The sequence below is a fragment of the Crotalus tigris genome, unplaced genomic scaffold (assembly GCF_016545835.1).
Source record: "Crotalus tigris isolate CLP2741 ecotype Arizona unplaced genomic scaffold, ASM1654583v1 scf7180000018940.2059657, whole genome shotgun sequence".
NCBI lineage: Eukaryota > Metazoa > Chordata > Lepidosauria > Squamata > Viperidae > Crotalus > Crotalus tigris.
Window position 1 is genome coordinate 1,228,607 of NW_024097284.1, and position 17,209 is coordinate 1,245,815.

The following is a 17,209-nucleotide window of genomic DNA, read 5'->3' on the forward strand; positions in this document are numbered from 1 at the left end:
CACAGGGTAGTAGGGGTTGCTATAGGCAGGCACTCAAGCACAAGCTAGTGCACAGATGATACAAAACAGTCATTACAGACTATGTGCCATGAGGGGGGTTTTCTATGGGCTGGCACTATAGAATACAGGCAGTTTAAAAAGCAGCAGAAGCTGGAGTGACTTCCAATTTCCTTTTGGCTTTCCCATTGACTTTGCTTATGGGAAGCCGACAGGGAACATCAAAATTCACAATCCTTGAATTCTGGCTGGTTGGTAAGCATCCAGATCATGCTCATGCAATCATGGGGGATATTGCAATGGCTACATACAGTGCTGTCATAACTTTGAACAGTCATTTAATGAGTGGTTGTAACTAGAGGACTAGCTGGAATCTAATCCAAATATCTTTGTAACTCTAGAAGTTCTGATCTTTAATTTGCCTGATAACATGTACTTTGATTTCCCAACAGATTGATATCCAGCAACTAATCTTCATTTAATTATGAAACAGTCTAATGTTAAGTTTTTGAATGTCAAAATGTGCCTTACAAATTTTCCCAAATGAAATTCAGGGTGGGTGGAGGAACAGGTGCACATTCCTTGATTTCTTTCTTATGCTTACACATCCTTATATTTATTTAGAAAAAAACTAATGTATTTTTACAGTTTTCCCATTCAAGCAATAATCCACGAGATGATTTGGCTACTGAAGTCTATGAAGATGAGCTCGACATGGGGAGATCTGGATCTTATCTGAATAGCAGTATCAATTCAGCGTGGAGTGAGCATAGTTTGGATCCAGAAGATATTAGGGTACTTGCCAATTTAGTAAATTTAGTACATGGTGTTTAAAAAAAACTTTACAGAAGGTCTTCAATTTTGTATAGATAAAATTCTGGATAAGTTAGTTCTCATAAAATCTATCATATAGTTAATGCTACTTCAAATTAACTAAAAATAGCATTATATATTATATTTTTGGACTGCATAGAATACTTACGATATAGCCTCCCCCACCTTCCATGCCTTAATAGAAAGGAATTAAATAATAGACAGATAGTTGCAAGTCTATCGAATAACCAACTTGATCTGCCATGGGCTGAGATTTGATTGAGTTCCTTTATACATTGACAATCATAGCCTTGTCTCAAAAATTAGACTTTCACTAATGAAAAAGAGGAAGCCAAATAGAATTCTTAATTGGAAAGCCTTAAAAACAACTTATTATCATTGAGCTAACTATCTCTCTTAGGCAAGGTTTTATGGGTCACTGAAATTTTACAGTTACTATGGGGAAGAAAGAACTGGGTCATACTTAAGTTTTGCTTGGGATGTAACATTAGTGATTGTGACTAGATGACATGTGCGTCTGGGTTATCTCCAATTAAGGAATTACTAATTGTGCATTCAACTCACTACTGGCTCCATTAAGTTTTTTAATCAGTAAGTGTTTCAATTGCTAATATTTCAAAACGTTATTTGAGACCAACTTTCAATTGTCCTCACTTCTGCCAACCTAAAAATCCTGAGAACAGATAAAAATCATTGCATTCCCTCCAGCTGATCAATAAAGAGTTGCCAACAATGCCACTCAAGTAGTGTCCTATTTTGAAGCATCACCTTCCTTAAAGTATCAAAAGTCTCTTTATCTCCAGTACATACAAAAGGGAAATAATTTATTAGGACCTCCTCCTAGTCTTCACGCTAGGTGCATTTTTTGTTTGCTCCTCTCAAAATCTGAGAAATCACTATAAGAGGAAGCTCCTGGCTGCCAAGCTGCTATTCTTAGTACATCTAAAAGCTTCTTGCAGCTATAATGGCATTTCCCCCTTTTATAGCGCTAACTATATGCACAAGCAAATATTAGTTGCTTGTTGATATGTGGCTGGCATGAAGATAACAGCAGATAAATTATAAAAAGTATATACAGACACTCATCAGAAATAAGATGCTATAAGACCTAGGATGCAGAATGACCAATAGTTCTTATCATAGGCAAACCAACTGCTCATATGTTCTGCAGGTCCACAATAATTCAAGGGGGAAATGGCATTGGTTTCAAATAAACTGACATAGAGGCAGAAAGAAATCAGTTTGGCTCCCTAGTCCAATTGAAGGTGTGAGATAAAGTGGTTTAGAGTTGATTCTTAATATGTGTAAATTTATATATGAAAATGATTTCCATGCCTGTATTCTAAAGCTTCAGGATCATGGTATCTATTCTCTATAAGATTTTTTCTATAAGAAAAATCATACTGTATATAAATGGGGGAACAGGCTGCATATAATTCTGCTGATTATCTATTCAGGAAGAAAGAATCTGAATGAAAGACTGAATTTAGTTTTTCACTTCCTTTTTCTTTCAGAACAGATGATCTCCTGTATTTTGATAGGGACTGCAAAAATCCAAATGAGTTTTAAATCAAGAAAATTGATACGTGGAATATGAATTAAGTTTGGCACCAACTGTTTATTTTATGCAAACTGATAAGGTGGTAGTGATAACTGTTGATAGCAAAAAATAATAATCTATGGCTGAGAAATTGTAAGGTAATGATTACAGAAGCTAAGTTACTAATTTAAGAATTCACCTGATGGTAGATTCTAGAAATCTTCAACACACATACATTCACTCACATGGGTTATAGCAATAGAATTTAGACTTATGTACCACTACAAAGTCCTCTAAGTAGTTTTCAAAGAGCATATTGCCCCCAACAATCTGGCTCCTCATTTTCTTGAACTCAGAAGGATGGAAGGCTGAGTCAACCATGAACCAGTCAGGATTGAATTCCTGGATTGGTGGAATGCAGAGTTAGCCAGCAATACTGCATCCTAACCATTGCACTATCATGACAAATTATATTTACTTTTTTACTTATTGATTTATTACAATTATTTACATGCTGCTTGTTTAAATGATCCTAAGCAACTTATACCAATTGATAGATGAAGATATTTTACACATGGATTTGTAGTTGGCTTCTCCGTGTTCCATTCTAGGTTGACTTTTGCAGAATATATACGATCCTTACTCATTTTGCCTATTACTTTGCAGGATGAATTGAAAAAATTGTATGCTCAGTTGGAGATCTATAAAAGGAAAAAAATGATCACCAACAATCCACACCTCCAGAAAAAGAGATGCTCAAAAAAAGGTTTGGGTCGCTCAATCATGAGAAGAATTACTGAAATTCCCGAGACTGTCACTAGGCAATGTTCAAGGGAGGAAAAAGATTTTCTGGAACATGGGAGTTCCAAAAACATTGCCATGACAAGAAAAAACCCACCAGATTCTAGACCAAAAGAGGAATCTTTGAGAAACAGAGTTTTCTCCTTAAAAAAGTCCCACAGCACATATGACCATGTCCGAGACCCAACTGAAGAGTCAAAAGGCTTAACCACAGAAAGTGGGGAGGTTATTTCAACTGCAGAGACATCATTGTTGGATTCTCTTTCTGAAAATAAAGCAACCCAAAAACCTGCAGAAAAAACTGAAGCTGTGTCCAGCGAAAATGTTCCCTTGGTGTGCAAATCTATGAGTGCTCACAATTTAAGTGCAGATAAGAAACCTCTCCATCCAAGAACATCTGTGTTACAGAAATCACTTAGTGTTATTGCCAGTGCCAAAGAGAAAACTCTGGGGTTAGCAGGGAAAACCCAAAATGAAGAAAGTGTCAAATCTCACAAGTCTCAACCAAAGAGCAAAGAGGTCAGCAAAAAACACTCCAGCTCTGAAAAAACTGACCATAAAGATTCCTATCGAAGAAATTCAACCCAAGCTGAAGAGTCAAAGAAGCATCATAAATCTGGGATAATGAAACAACAAAAGTGCAGTCTTGATGCAGGAGCTGGTAAATGCCCACTGAAGACAAGTATTGACATAGGAGAAATTTGTCCTTGGGAAATCCATGACCAGACCCCAGAGACTGGGCTTTCTGATTCTAAAATTCAAAAGCATGTCTCTATTGCTTCCTCTGACTCAGAGACTGTCCATTCTTCTCAAACAAAGGGCCAATCTCAACCTAAGACTGCTGAAGAGTATCAGATACCCCTTCAAAAGAGCACAGAGACAGGTGACGTGTGTCCTTGGGAGATTCAAGAAGAACATGGAGTGGAAGAAGAAAAAAATTGCAGTCTGCAAGACGTTTTGGGGACAAAAAGTGAAAATATAAATAATAAACATTATACAGAGAGCATTTGTGCTGGAGATTCCAAGGACATGTTCCCCAAAGCAACCATACAAACCACAGAGAAAGATTTTACCAATAAATTGGAAATCCAAACAAAACATGCATCTTCCTCTCTACCAGGGAAGGCATTTCCTTCTAATCCTGCTAAATCAGCAACTAATAACTCACAGAAACTTTTAATGTCTCGTGTGGAAATCTGCCCTTGGGAGTATGAGGGGCCAGAATTACCCAAAGCAGAAAGAAATACAGCTTTATCAAATGCAACCAACTTAAGCTCAAATAAAACAGAGGCACATCAAAAATAAGAAGATAGACTGTGAAAAAGAGATACCACAGAAGAAGGGGAGGGGAAAGGAAGAGTGGGGGTAAAAATTAGTACAACCTGCAAATTCTAAAGAAGCCTCATTTCACAAGTCGAGATGCACATAGGAACTAAGCAAAAATCAATTTGTCTTTTCTTTGTTCTTGAGTGCCAACAATGTTATCAGTGCAATTCAGGACATGAAGCCCCTTCGTGCCCCTAACGAGTTTACATTTCAGATGAGTGAAAAATATGCCTTTAGTAATTATTTCTTTCTTTTTTGTAAAATATGTGGGATTGGCAAGAAGAATATCTTAACATTCCTTATACTAGTCCTTAAGGCTACGATTGGTTTAACAAGGGCAGAAATTCATTCTCTACTAAAAAAAAAAAAAAACCCTCACAAAAGGCCTAGAATCAGATAAATCTTGAAACTAGCCTTCCCAAACCTGGAACTCTCCAGATGTGCTGGACTTCAATTCCATAATGCCCCTCCAAGGAAGGTAAGAGATGGTGCTGATTAGGAAATTAAGAGGGTTGTAATGTGCCCTATGATGATGAGGCAGCCTCTTTTGAATGCCTTATAGTCTTGATTGGAAGAGGCTATTTCCTATCTGAATTAAAGAAACATTGTAAATCCAGTTAGCTATTACATATGAAAATAGGGACCACTGTCCTGCTCTTTGAGACAGCAAGGTATTCAGCCTGAGTTCAAGACATCTGGAGAGCACCAGCTAGAGAAAAATTGAATTTTTTAACATCTGGCGATATTACCCATTCCAGAAACTATATTTTTTTTCCTCTTCTTAATCTCAATGGCATGGCTAACTTAATGCATTCCCTTAATTAGATTTTTATATAATAGCTCTGTTTTTCTTATGAACGTATGTATGTGGTTGTGTCTCATATTAAAGCATTCCAGTTTGTATACTGTTTGCAAATAACTTTGATATGATTATATGACACAACACATTTATGCAATCTGCAGATATCTAAAGTTGCAGTCTTAAAAAAAAAAACCTGTGCTAGACCTTTGTTTATTTCAACACCCACCCACCCCTATAAGGTCTTAGCAGCTTATAAGAAAACACTTTTTGTCATGATTTATATTGGGTTTTGCTATTTTAATTGTTATTTTTAATTATGATTTTATGCAGTAATTCAGGGGTTTTTATACGAGATATGTTTCTTGTCTTGCACTTGCCCATAAATGATATATACTAGCAGAAGTTATCATTTCAGATTAATCACAATCCTAATTAATTTATTACTGCTAGATGCTTAGAAATGAGGGCACTATTCTGAAATAAATCTGGGGATAATGTTTTTGTTGTTTTTTTTAGAAAATTGGAAAAAAAGTTATTTAACATTCCAAGAGCTTGACTTTAATAATTCATCCTCATGATCTTGCTTGGTATCTTACACTATATTGATTTGAAATCATAGAGGAAATGTTGGGAGGTAGGAAAAAATACATTCTGATTAGTGTGAATAGTTTTTTTTCCCTCTTCAGTGCTGCCAAAATTCATTTTAGAGAGACTAAATGGTTATGACTATGCTCATTGTACTGTTAAGCTAAAGTGAGGAAGTAGAGAGAAAATACTAACTGACATGTACTATTACTACATCACTTGTCACGAAATTCTACAGATGTGTCTTATACGTGTTTACTTTGAAATAAACCCTACTGAATTCAGTGTGGTTTACTTCCAAGTATATTAACAGATGATGCAGTGTTCTCTTAATCTGCGTCATTTAAATAATTCTTTATTTTTAGTCACTTTATGGCACTTTTAATATTCAGGTATCTTTAATGTGAAGAGTCTACCTTATTGGCACACCCCACTTTAATCTAAGATTGCCGGGTCCTACCCTGGAGATTGTAAGTTTTGCTTGTTTAAAGCCCCCAGCATCTTCTTACTCTCCTGTTGTAAGGAGGAGCCCAGTTTTGCCTTATGGTATGTGGTATAGTTTAAGGACAAAATTATGCTGCTGAATTTCTTTCTTGACTAAAAATGGTGCACTCAACAGTGTCTCAAGCTGAGGGAGCATCACCAGGTTTGATTCATTTAGAGTGACAACATTGGAAAATTAAAGAATGACTTTACATGGAGATGGTAGAGGAATTCCTGCAAGGTGGAAGATTTTCCAGAGTAATATACACAACTCATTAAGACTGCATTGCAGATTTCCACTAATTCTAGCCAAAAATTTAAAGATGCAGCTGTTGTGTTTTCAAAAACCTGTTTTACACATGTGGCATTACATTTATCCCTTTCTGTTTAACTGGGGAGACACCATCTACATCAAACTCTGATGAATATCTTATTGAAATCCACTGAGGAATTCCTAGCCTATCAGGGAACAAAGGTTCAGCTCCTATTGTCTAAGTAACTCATGACTCTTTCCAAGCAACTAGTTTGCTCCCTCACAAAAATAATTATCAAGAGAGAGTTGTAATATCATTTTTTTTAGAAATGTTTTCTTTTTGCTTCTTTTTCTTTGTAATGGAATGCATGATATGGCATCATTACTCTGCCTAGTGCTCAGGTCCCATGAGATAATGTTATGTGACATGAGACAGTTAAATCAGTTAATGGTGCAGTGATGTTCCATCACTTGCTGTTTGCACAAAGCATTATAGAATAGAGGGGGAAAGAAGCACAGATGAGGGGAGCTCTCATCCTCTTACCTGCTTCAATAAACATCAGCTCTACCATTAGGCAGAATGGGGCAGATGACTTGAGTGGCAGATCCTTGGAGTGAGCCACATTATCTGCCCTACTTTCTTTCAACTGATTTCTTGCCTTCAGGTGTGAAGATGCTGTCCCATCACCAGAGCTGAAGGTGGAGTCAGCTGCCAGTTATTCAGTGTTGCTACATGGAATGGAAGAGTTCATATTATCCTTCATTCAAGTATCAGTGACTGGTTTGCCTATGACTCAAGTCTTGATTTGGATCTCTTAAAGCAACAATCATGATGATTCCCCCATTCACATCATAGGAAATAATAATAAAATCTATGCAGTGAATGACACTAACTTTTAAGCTGCATCTCATTAATCCTCTCTTTATTAAGGAGAATGATCTGAAAGTATATGATGCAGTACCACTGCTGAAGCTAAGCAGGTCAACCTTTGGACACATCATGGATGGGAGATGGCCAGAAACAATTGGCAACCCCCACTTGGCTCTGGCATAAAAATGTGCATACTGTATTCAATATGTATTATTTCATTTATATTGATGAGAAGGCAAAGCTGGAGATGATCATGTAAACAGATCTGTTACTAATTTCTAGCTAATTAACATTTTGAATTGAATTGAATGTTATCTCAAGAATAAATTATGCATCAGCCAGGCAAAGATAAACCACAGTGCAAGATTGTGTGAAGAATAGTCCACACTTATACGATTACTGATTAAACATAAGAGAATAGTTATTTATGTATTTATACAGAAATTCATATTCTGTTTTGGACAGCAAAAGGACTAAAAGCCATATCATGTGGTACTTTGGTTATAAATGCAACCCTAACTATAGAATCAAATTTAGATAGATGCTTGATACTCCCAAGATTTTAGCTTCTGTTGTATAACTGGAATATTCTATATGTGCCCATGTGAATTGAAGAGGGATAATCATTTGTGGCATAATACCCTGGGTATTATCGGTCAATAAGTTACATAATTCCTAACCTCCACCCATGTTGGATGAGAGTTGGAATTCAACAACTGGAGCAAGAAATAATCTCTAGCCTTGCCAAAGAACCAACTAGCGGCAAATATTATTAAAAAAAACCATTCATTTCAAAGGGAGTTAATTTAAACAAAATCATTTGGTCTGTGAAGCTCCAACTGCAATTGAAACTTCAACATCAGAAGCAGATTGGAATTTCTGAACTGTATCATCAATTATGTTATTCATTGCTACAAATGGTTGCCCATAACCTCCATATGAGCCCATTCTCTCCTCCCGTTCATGTGATTTTAGAGTGGTGTGGGGAGAAATATGCTGATTAGGGCTATGTGAGAGAATGCACTTTAATTATTTTTCCATACAGTTCTGATAGAACTTTTAAAAATTCCAGGGAATCAGTTCAGGGAAATATAGTCTACAATTTGGCCAAAAGATCATAAAACCTCAAAAGTCTGGCTTTTCCTTACAAACTCTCACCCCTTAGCCTGAATATAGTACACTCACTCATAATAAATAATTTGCAGATATTGTTTTGAACAAAAAGTTTTTCCTATGAGCTATCAAGTACCAGTCTCAAAGAGTAACAGGACAACAAGGAATTAATATGTGAGTCATGTTTAAGAATGAGCAGGGGATAGGAAAAAAACACATTTTAGTCTACATCAGCTTCCCACAATCTAATGCCTCCCAGCTATGTTGGGTCACAAGCATATCCAATGATCATATTGGGTTAGAGGTTGTATTCCAAGATACCTGGAGGGAATCCATTTTCTGGGCGCTGATTGCTCTGTGTGAGACTGGTGAAGAGTTCAATGTCATAGCCATAACTACTCTAAAACCAGAGAACAAATTTGCAAGAAGAAATGTTCAGAAATATTGAGGTGGAGAGATCTTCATAATAACAATGCAATTTGACTTGCCTTCAGGAGTGTGTATATTTTGCCTTTAAAAACTACCTGAAGCTTTTTTTTAATGAAATAGTATTTTTCTTAATTTAAAAAAATGTTATAAAATATTAGGCACACTTAGACACTCTGAAAAGTAAAATATAACATAAACGTGAAATATATCATATAGGAAAATATGTTCAAGAATCCAAATGAAATCTTCTGAAAATAAGAAGTTTAATAGGTAGAAGGAAATACTTTTTTTTTTAATTGTAACAAAAATCAACTTTCTCAACAGGAACAAATTACTTAAGGACACTAAATAATATGACTATTTCCTAATTTTTTCAGAGTTGTAATGAAAAGCATGGTTTCTATCAAGGGTGTCTGCAGAGAAACAAATGTGTGTCATGATATTATTTGCATTGCTGTAGCTTGTAGATTGTAGTACTCATCTATGGGTACTACCAGATTGATGGGACTAGCTTAATATTGTGCCTATGTGAAAAGCTAATTGAATGTTAAGGACCTCTTAATACATTACTGTTTGCTAACATGAATGTTATAGTTTACATTTTATTCTCAATGTGTTTTAGCACTGAGACAGACTAGCAATTATGAAGATTGAGACATATACCAAACAATCATGAGAACATTATCTTCATTTTGAAATTCTGTTGATTCTGCTTTTTTTATCCTGTGCCCCATTTCTCTATTACCATTATAATTTCTAAAATTGCAACCAGATTTTAAGCAAGATTGTTTTCTTCAAATATGGCAATCTTATATTTTTCTTTCCATAATATTTTTATTTGCAAACATTTTCCTTAATATTTGCACCAATGTACCTAGTATAATCTTGACATGATTCCCTATGATTGTGCAGATTCTGTGCAGCTACACTGCACCAAAGTAAACACCATGGTTACAGTTTGATTGCATTGAGATTCTTTGATATGTAATATGCTGCTAATATCATTATGTATTCTTTGTTACAGATAAAACAGTGTATAAATTGAATCTACTTACATATGAATGCACAATCTTATCATGTTTGCTTTTAGTTTTATTGATTCTTAAATCCAGGCAATTACTTCGAGATCATTTGATTTTAAAGTGGCTTATAAATGTACTTATGTGGCTTATAAATGAATTTATGTGCATTGATCATGTTGAGGATATCAAGGAATCAATAATTGTTGAAGCAAGTAAAATATGTATATTTCTTTCTAATAGATTCCAAAATAATAGTGTTAGAAATAATAGAGTTCTTAATTAATAAGCTGTATTTTGAAACAAGATAAATAAATTAAGAAATCTAGAATTTAAATACAATTTTAAACTATTCTTTCTTACTTCTAGCTAGCCCAAACCATAGTCTAATTTTTGAAGCCCAGCTAATAACACTTGTATTCAATTCTTGATTCAAAATAATTTCATGGGAGGGATAGTTTTAAAAAGATTGTCACTGTCAAAGCAAAGGTTACTGATATTGACATTGGTCCTATAGGTGCCACTGAAGATAGCAAATGACTTTGTGATGGCAAATAGACTTTCAATACCTGTATGTCTTAATTAATGTCTTGATTTGTGACTTTTCAAGGAAATACTAATATTAGTATTTAATTTCATGAAATTAAATATCACTTGAAAGTCATGACAGGCTGTTGCTCCTTAACTGCTCCAGTTTGTTCTACTTACATAAAAGTTAGGCTGCAAGTGACAGTGCAAAGGAACTCAAGGGCAGATTTTGATATGCCTATTTGTCTTCTGGCACTTAAATAGGTTTGTGCCACTTTAATCAAAACATCTGTTAGCATGGGATTGGTTCACTTAAACTGACTGAGGAAATCTCTGAAAAATGAAGTACTGTGTCACGTGATCATTGTGATGCAGCTATGAATACTTAAATGTATAAGTACATTAGAAAGCAAAAGAAAATCAAACTTCACAGACTTAATACTATTGTGCATTGTTACAAGCCTATTAGAAGCATTGATATCTTCTGGCAACCCTAAATTATCCTACTCAATAACCCATGATCCACAGATTCTTCTCCACCAGCATCTATTAGTTAGTGGCTTACTTGTTTCCCTACTCACCGAACTCTCTGGAGTTTCACAGATCTTCTGCCAAGGCAGATACAACTCTGGAGACAAGGTGTTTTTCAGCTGATTTGTACAGACCACATATAATCATTTATTACATTTGCTAAGTTGCCTTTCTGAAAATGCATGAGCAGACTGCATTTCTTGTTTTAAAGACATGGTTTCTAGAGGCAAAGATTTATATCAATCTCATTAGACCTGTATATTTTATGCAAGAGGTATATGATTTAAAGTAGAAAAGTAAGTTTTCCATTGTCTGCTTTGGTGTCATTATGAACCTAAAAAAAAGCATTAGTTTTATATTTGCTGTTCTCCTTCACTTCTTTGCATGCACAATGATGACAGATAGGCCTGAGAAAACACTGCCTTTTGACTTTGACTATTGTAGCTACTAAGAATTGTAGAATAAGTAAAGCTGTATGTCTGTTCACTTTAGTCTGTGGTACTTCTGAAAAAAAATGTTATCTAGTAATCAACAGCATCCACTATGAACTATTTGATAGATTTATGTAGTAATGTATCCCAGCATGTAAATATAATGTCTCTGCAATAAAACACATTTATATGAAAAGAAAAAAGCTATGGTAGTTTTTTTTTCCATTGCCATGATGCACTGGAGGAATTGAACAGACAGTTTATGTGAACAATTGAGTTTTATTGATTATTTCTTTTTACTAAATATTTTTCCATGTTTGCATCATATGTAAATATATAGGTATATAAGTGTATATGTATGTGTGTGTGTGTGTGTGTGTGTGTGTGTGTGTATATATATATATATATATATATATATATATATATATATATAGAGAGAGAGAGAGAGAGAGAGAGAGAGAGAGAGAGAGAGAGAGAGAGAGAGGGGGAGAGAGAGAGGGAGAAATCTGAAATCTGGAGGCTACTACAATCATATTAATGACATATGAACAAGGCTTTGAAAAATGTGGCAAGTCACTTAAAGACTCACTTGTAGCTATGAAAAGTCCATTGCATGTGACCCAAAGCACTAAATTTTTAGAGCCTCTGTTTACTGTATATCAATTTTACTAAGTTCTCCATGCCTTTGAACTGAGTTGGTCCACACATCTTAAAGCTGCCAAATTTGAAAAATGGTACTCTACAAAATATTTTTGGGATGTCTTAGGGATTAGCAATGGGATGGGTATTCCATTCTACCTACTTACTATCTCTTCCTCACCAGATAGACACAATTGGATTTCACCCAGCTGTGAATCACAGTTGCCATTTTGTATCAAATTATGATAATTCTAAAATTATCCATATTTTTAATTGAAGTATCTATTCATGTAGGATTTTCATTCATTCCAGACTTTCCAAAATGTGCCTTTTTCCCTCTACAGATGCTTTGCGCTAGATTGCAGTTTGTTGCCAAGGGAGTTAATGAGAAAAAGAGAAAATTCAATGTAAATCCTCCAGAACATGAAAAGACTTTGATCATTAATTATGCAAAAACCACAGCTAAATTCATTTTCTTTGTACTAAAAATAATTCAAAAGTGTAAAAATATTTTGTGCCAATTCCCAAGTCACCAAGCATTCTGCAAATCACCTTGAATATTTTTGTGAATCCCCAAACATATTCAGGCTGAGCATGGAACATACAACCTTAAAAACCAAATATCTACTCTGATGTTTTCTGTTATCGACATGTGGATTCAGTCTACTAACCATATATGTGTATATAGTATACAGACTGTGTAAGTCTCCCAACTCTCTAGGTTTTATTTGTAGTTTAAACTTATGATTTATAACTCAATAATCTTCCACACATCCAATCTGACTACTGGATCAGTTCATTCTTTAACAAACTCAGATCTATTCAAATGTAGTTAGTAGTTGTTTGAACACAGAACACAGTTCCTTCTCCTGTCTTATCTTGATTCTGATTAAGCCATGCCTATAAACTGAACACAGCTTCAAAGTTACTAAGTTGGCAGAGATGTTTCATTCATGAATAGAGGAGCTGAACAGGAAAATTACTTTATTTGCTGAAGAAAACTCTGACATCATTAACAATAATATGGAATATTGAACCATGTATCTATAAAACATTATGATTGGTAGAACAAATATAAAGTTGGGTTTGGAGTAAAAGTGTGTACTAATAGATTATTAGCATTACACTTTTATCAAATCAAATTGTCTTTCAAGTGAAGTATGACTTAAAAAGACTACAAAAAAAAACGTGCATTTAAAAGCTTCAAGCACAGACAGAGAGATAAAAACAGTGCCCACCCTCAAATCTGAAAGCAAAACATTTTATAATGTTTTGTATTACTTCCTTTAATTAATTCTGAATCTCTCTGCAATTTACTGGTTTTGATTTTGGTTTTTTTTTTCCTTTTTTTCTTTTTTTATGTTTCAACCCATTTTGTTTCACTATGGGGCATGAGTATATCAGAATATAGGTGCTGCAATTTAGCATTGTGACTCATCTTTTTCTTTCCCTCAGCTGAAGATGATTTGTGGAGTACCTGTGGAGTAAGACTACAGCCACAGCTTTGCCTAATTTTTTTAATTGCCACTGATGTTTTTGACCTTCAGCTCTTTAGAATTAAGGAGTTGGGAAATTATTGTGTTAAGTATTAGTCAACATCACTAAGCTAAAAAGAACCCAATGTTCTTTTGAGTAACCACTCTTTTTTTTTTTTATTAAAGGAACCCCTCTGGCTTCCTGATGATCTTGAGTGGCCTTTGAAGAACTTTTTTTCTACACCATTTCTAACATGGCAATCACAATTTATACATCACATTTGAAGTGCAGTCACAATGCAGACTTAAAGAAAAGCATTTTTATATTGAAAATTTAATTTAATTCAATTTCTACTTTTAGCACTGAATTTGCCTTTATTAGAGCAATCACATACTAGGTTGATTTTCACTGCTTCCACTGAGATTTCCACCCTTATTCAACCCCCCCCTCGCCTTTCCCTTTTCTTACTGCCAGCTGAGAATCCATTAATGTATATGTGAAGTTTGGATTTTTAGAGCCAACATGCATCATTTTGCAGCAACTCATTCAGAATTGGTTTTTGCTATTTAGCACTTCATTTACCCGCTCTGGAGAGATCCTTTTGGTGCTCCTTGTCATGCCTTTTTGATTTTATTACTTTGAACAGATATCGTTTCTTCATTCTTTACCCCTACTTCCAAATCATAAAAAAACCCCCACCAAGGAGTACCTTTGGCTGATCATGAGTCATTTACAGTAAATAGGCTCAGATCTAGTTAGTTCTTTTGACATTAGACCACCAAGATTTCAGAGACCAGAATAAACTTTTTAAAAACAAAACAAAAGAAAAAAAGTAATATCAAAATCCTTGAAGAGAATAATGGCACACCCTTCAATATTGCTCTCAAGAACAGGATGTGATTCCATGTAGCCACCAAGAGTCAAAAATGATCTGCCAATGCTGCTACAGACCTCTGGGAGAGTTCAGATAGCAAGTGCAAGAGAAAGGGTGGCAGTAAAAAAAAAAAAATGATAAAAGAAATTTACAAAGGAAATTGGGATAAAGAAAAAAGTTTGGGTATCTACCATCAGCAGAATCATCAATTCAAAAAATATACTTGTACATATACACTATAGAAAATAAATAAATAGGTATCTGCTTTTTGTGACCTTAGCACTCACTTACAAGGAGAATTAATGAGAAAACCATGGCTGGGCAATTCTGTGAGTTATAGTCCACACATCATAAAGTTGCCAAAGTTGAGAAACTCTATTCTAGAGCGTTAAAAAAAATGTGATACTATGTTCGTTAGGCTATTTTTGTTATAAATATGTAACAGTCATTCATGCGTAGCAGACAGGGAAAGATCTGAATGATAGAGCTCCATCTAGTGGATTGGCTGGACATTCAAGAGAAATATTACTTCCAGTCCTGATGTCACCGATTCTCTGCTTCAACCAACAAATTGTCTTCATTTTTTCAAGCATAAATCAGTTACAACAAAGTACATTGCAGTAGGAAGAGTAACAACTGACTGTATTTAAAGTTGTGTATCAGCCAAATTTACGTATTAGTCTATGTCAAAAGGAAGAGTCATTCAAACACTGCTCTGAATCCAAATTCTTATGGAAGAAGAGTTAACTTTTAAGCCACTCTCTAAACAAATCATACAATTACAGATTTGAGTGGTACCACAAGGATCAGTTTATGTCCAATCCTCTGCAATGTATTAGGAAAACCATTCATGAGATCCAGTCATCCTCTTCCACAGAATACTTCCACGACTATACAGATCCTACCACTGGAAAGTTGCTCTCTGTATTCAAACAAAATCTTTATTTGTTATTTCAAGTCCTGGTTATTTCTGTGGTTATGGAAAATATTTGTTGGCTGTAACTTCCTTTTATGTAGCCAAATATGCCTATTGTGGCTCTCCTCTTTTTTCAAAGTGAAAGTCCAAAGTTTTTTCAGCTTATCTCCAGAAGCTTCATCATTAATTCCTATGCCATCTTCATTTTTCTCCTCTGAATACTCCCAAATCTTCTTCAGAATATTTTTTTTACAAATACATAACTGGAAAAGCTTGAATTGTCCATTCAAAAAGGAGCTTAAAGTACCTGCAGTAAAAACATTTTTGGAATCTTTCCTTCCTCTTTGAAAATGATAGCCTCATTGTTAATTTAATTAAATACACACGCACACAGTATGAGCCCTGCTTTCAGGACAAGTAATATGCTGCAAAGTATCCAAAATGGAGTATGAAATTGTAAGCCAAAAATAATTAAAAAAACATGAGATAAGGAAAAAAGAAGAAGCATTGTTAAAATTTCATCAGCATCATTCAATATCTCTCTCTACATTTTTTTTGTCTTTGCCAACCTTGATTCATTTATTTACTTGATACATTGCTTTTTGTTAGATATTGACAATTTTTTAAAAAATAGAGTGACTCTACTGGACAAGGTGAACATTTGAATTCTGCCTGCTTTGTAATATAAGGCAATCCTAAAACAGGACCTGTTGGGGATGCTCTCACAACACAAATTCTCTGACAATGTTGCCCATGAAAATAATTCTAGTTTAGGAACAGAGAAAGAATATTAATATAATACATGCTATAGTGTTTTACATAAAGGGAGCAGAATTGGCAGCATTTTATGAAAATATTGTGATGTTAATATATAAGTATACCAAAAGTAGATATTAGTTTATAAGATTTTTTTTTAAGTTGGCCAGTACCCATGGAGAAAACTATTTTATATTTTGAATTTCTTTTCCTTTTCTCCAAGTTCTACCTTTCTTCTAGCTTTTTATTCCAGTAGCTATCTACATGATGCCAGCTATCGTTTCCTAGAAACAAGATATTTATAAATAGATATGTTTGTTGGCTGTAGATTATTTAAAAAAAACAAACACTGTACACTGCTTGTAATAGAAACAGAGATGTGGAGAAAATTCCATCATTGACTGATGGCTTTAAGCAAGTATAAGTTCATCTCTGGTGCTGCAGTGACTCCTAGTGTGCAATATAAAAAACAGTCAAATGAAGACAAATATACCTGTCCCAGGATCAGTCCCCTGGATTAGAAATTTAGTCTTCCAAGCTTTTGGTGGAAGACTCAATGCTCAGGGAATGTGTGCTTTGGGCTATTCTATGCATAGTATTTATGTGATGGTGCCTGGTTGTGTGTGGCTTTTTAGTTATTGGTTGGAGTGTTGTTGCTAGTTATTAAGTCATTGGCTGTTGTTCTTTGTGCTACCTGATAAGCTAATGGTAAATCAGCATCCTGTTGTCAGTCAACAGGCAGACAGGCAAGCACCACATAAATACTATGTATAGAATAGAATACTATTCTATACGTAACTAAAAGCACGCAGTTCCATGAGAATGGGCTCCAGCATGAGTCCCAAAACTTGGAAGACTAAACTTCTCATCCCGGTGACCGATCCAGATTGGATCCTTCAGAAAATCACAGAGGGAGAATGTACGTCGATCTGATGTCCCTGTAGAATTTGCAACCCAAAAGGACATGTGAGATATCTTCAACTTCCCCATTACCACATGTACACA

General features: G+C 34.9%; 1 protein-coding gene across 2 annotated transcripts in view; it reads left to right on the top strand.

Annotated features, from left to right (window-relative positions):
* Nucleotides 1–10,990, top strand: part of GPR158 (G protein-coupled receptor 158) — a 176,377-nt gene extending 165,387 nt beyond the window's left edge. Inside the window, exons 10-12 of one of the 2 annotated variants that reach the window (XR_005558465.1) lie at nt 646–792; nt 3,038–4,976; nt 7,287–10,990. Coding sequence is in view for 1 of the 2 variants with exons in the window: in XM_039357716.1 (XP_039213650.1) it covers nt 646–792; nt 3,038–4,477 (1,587 nt within the window). In the remaining variant the exon portion in view is untranslated. Of the gene's footprint in view, nt 1–645; nt 793–3,037 lie in introns of both variants that reach the window. The other variant, XM_039357716.1, reaches the window with a different exon arrangement.
* Nucleotides 10,991–17,209: the final 6,219 nt, after the last annotated feature.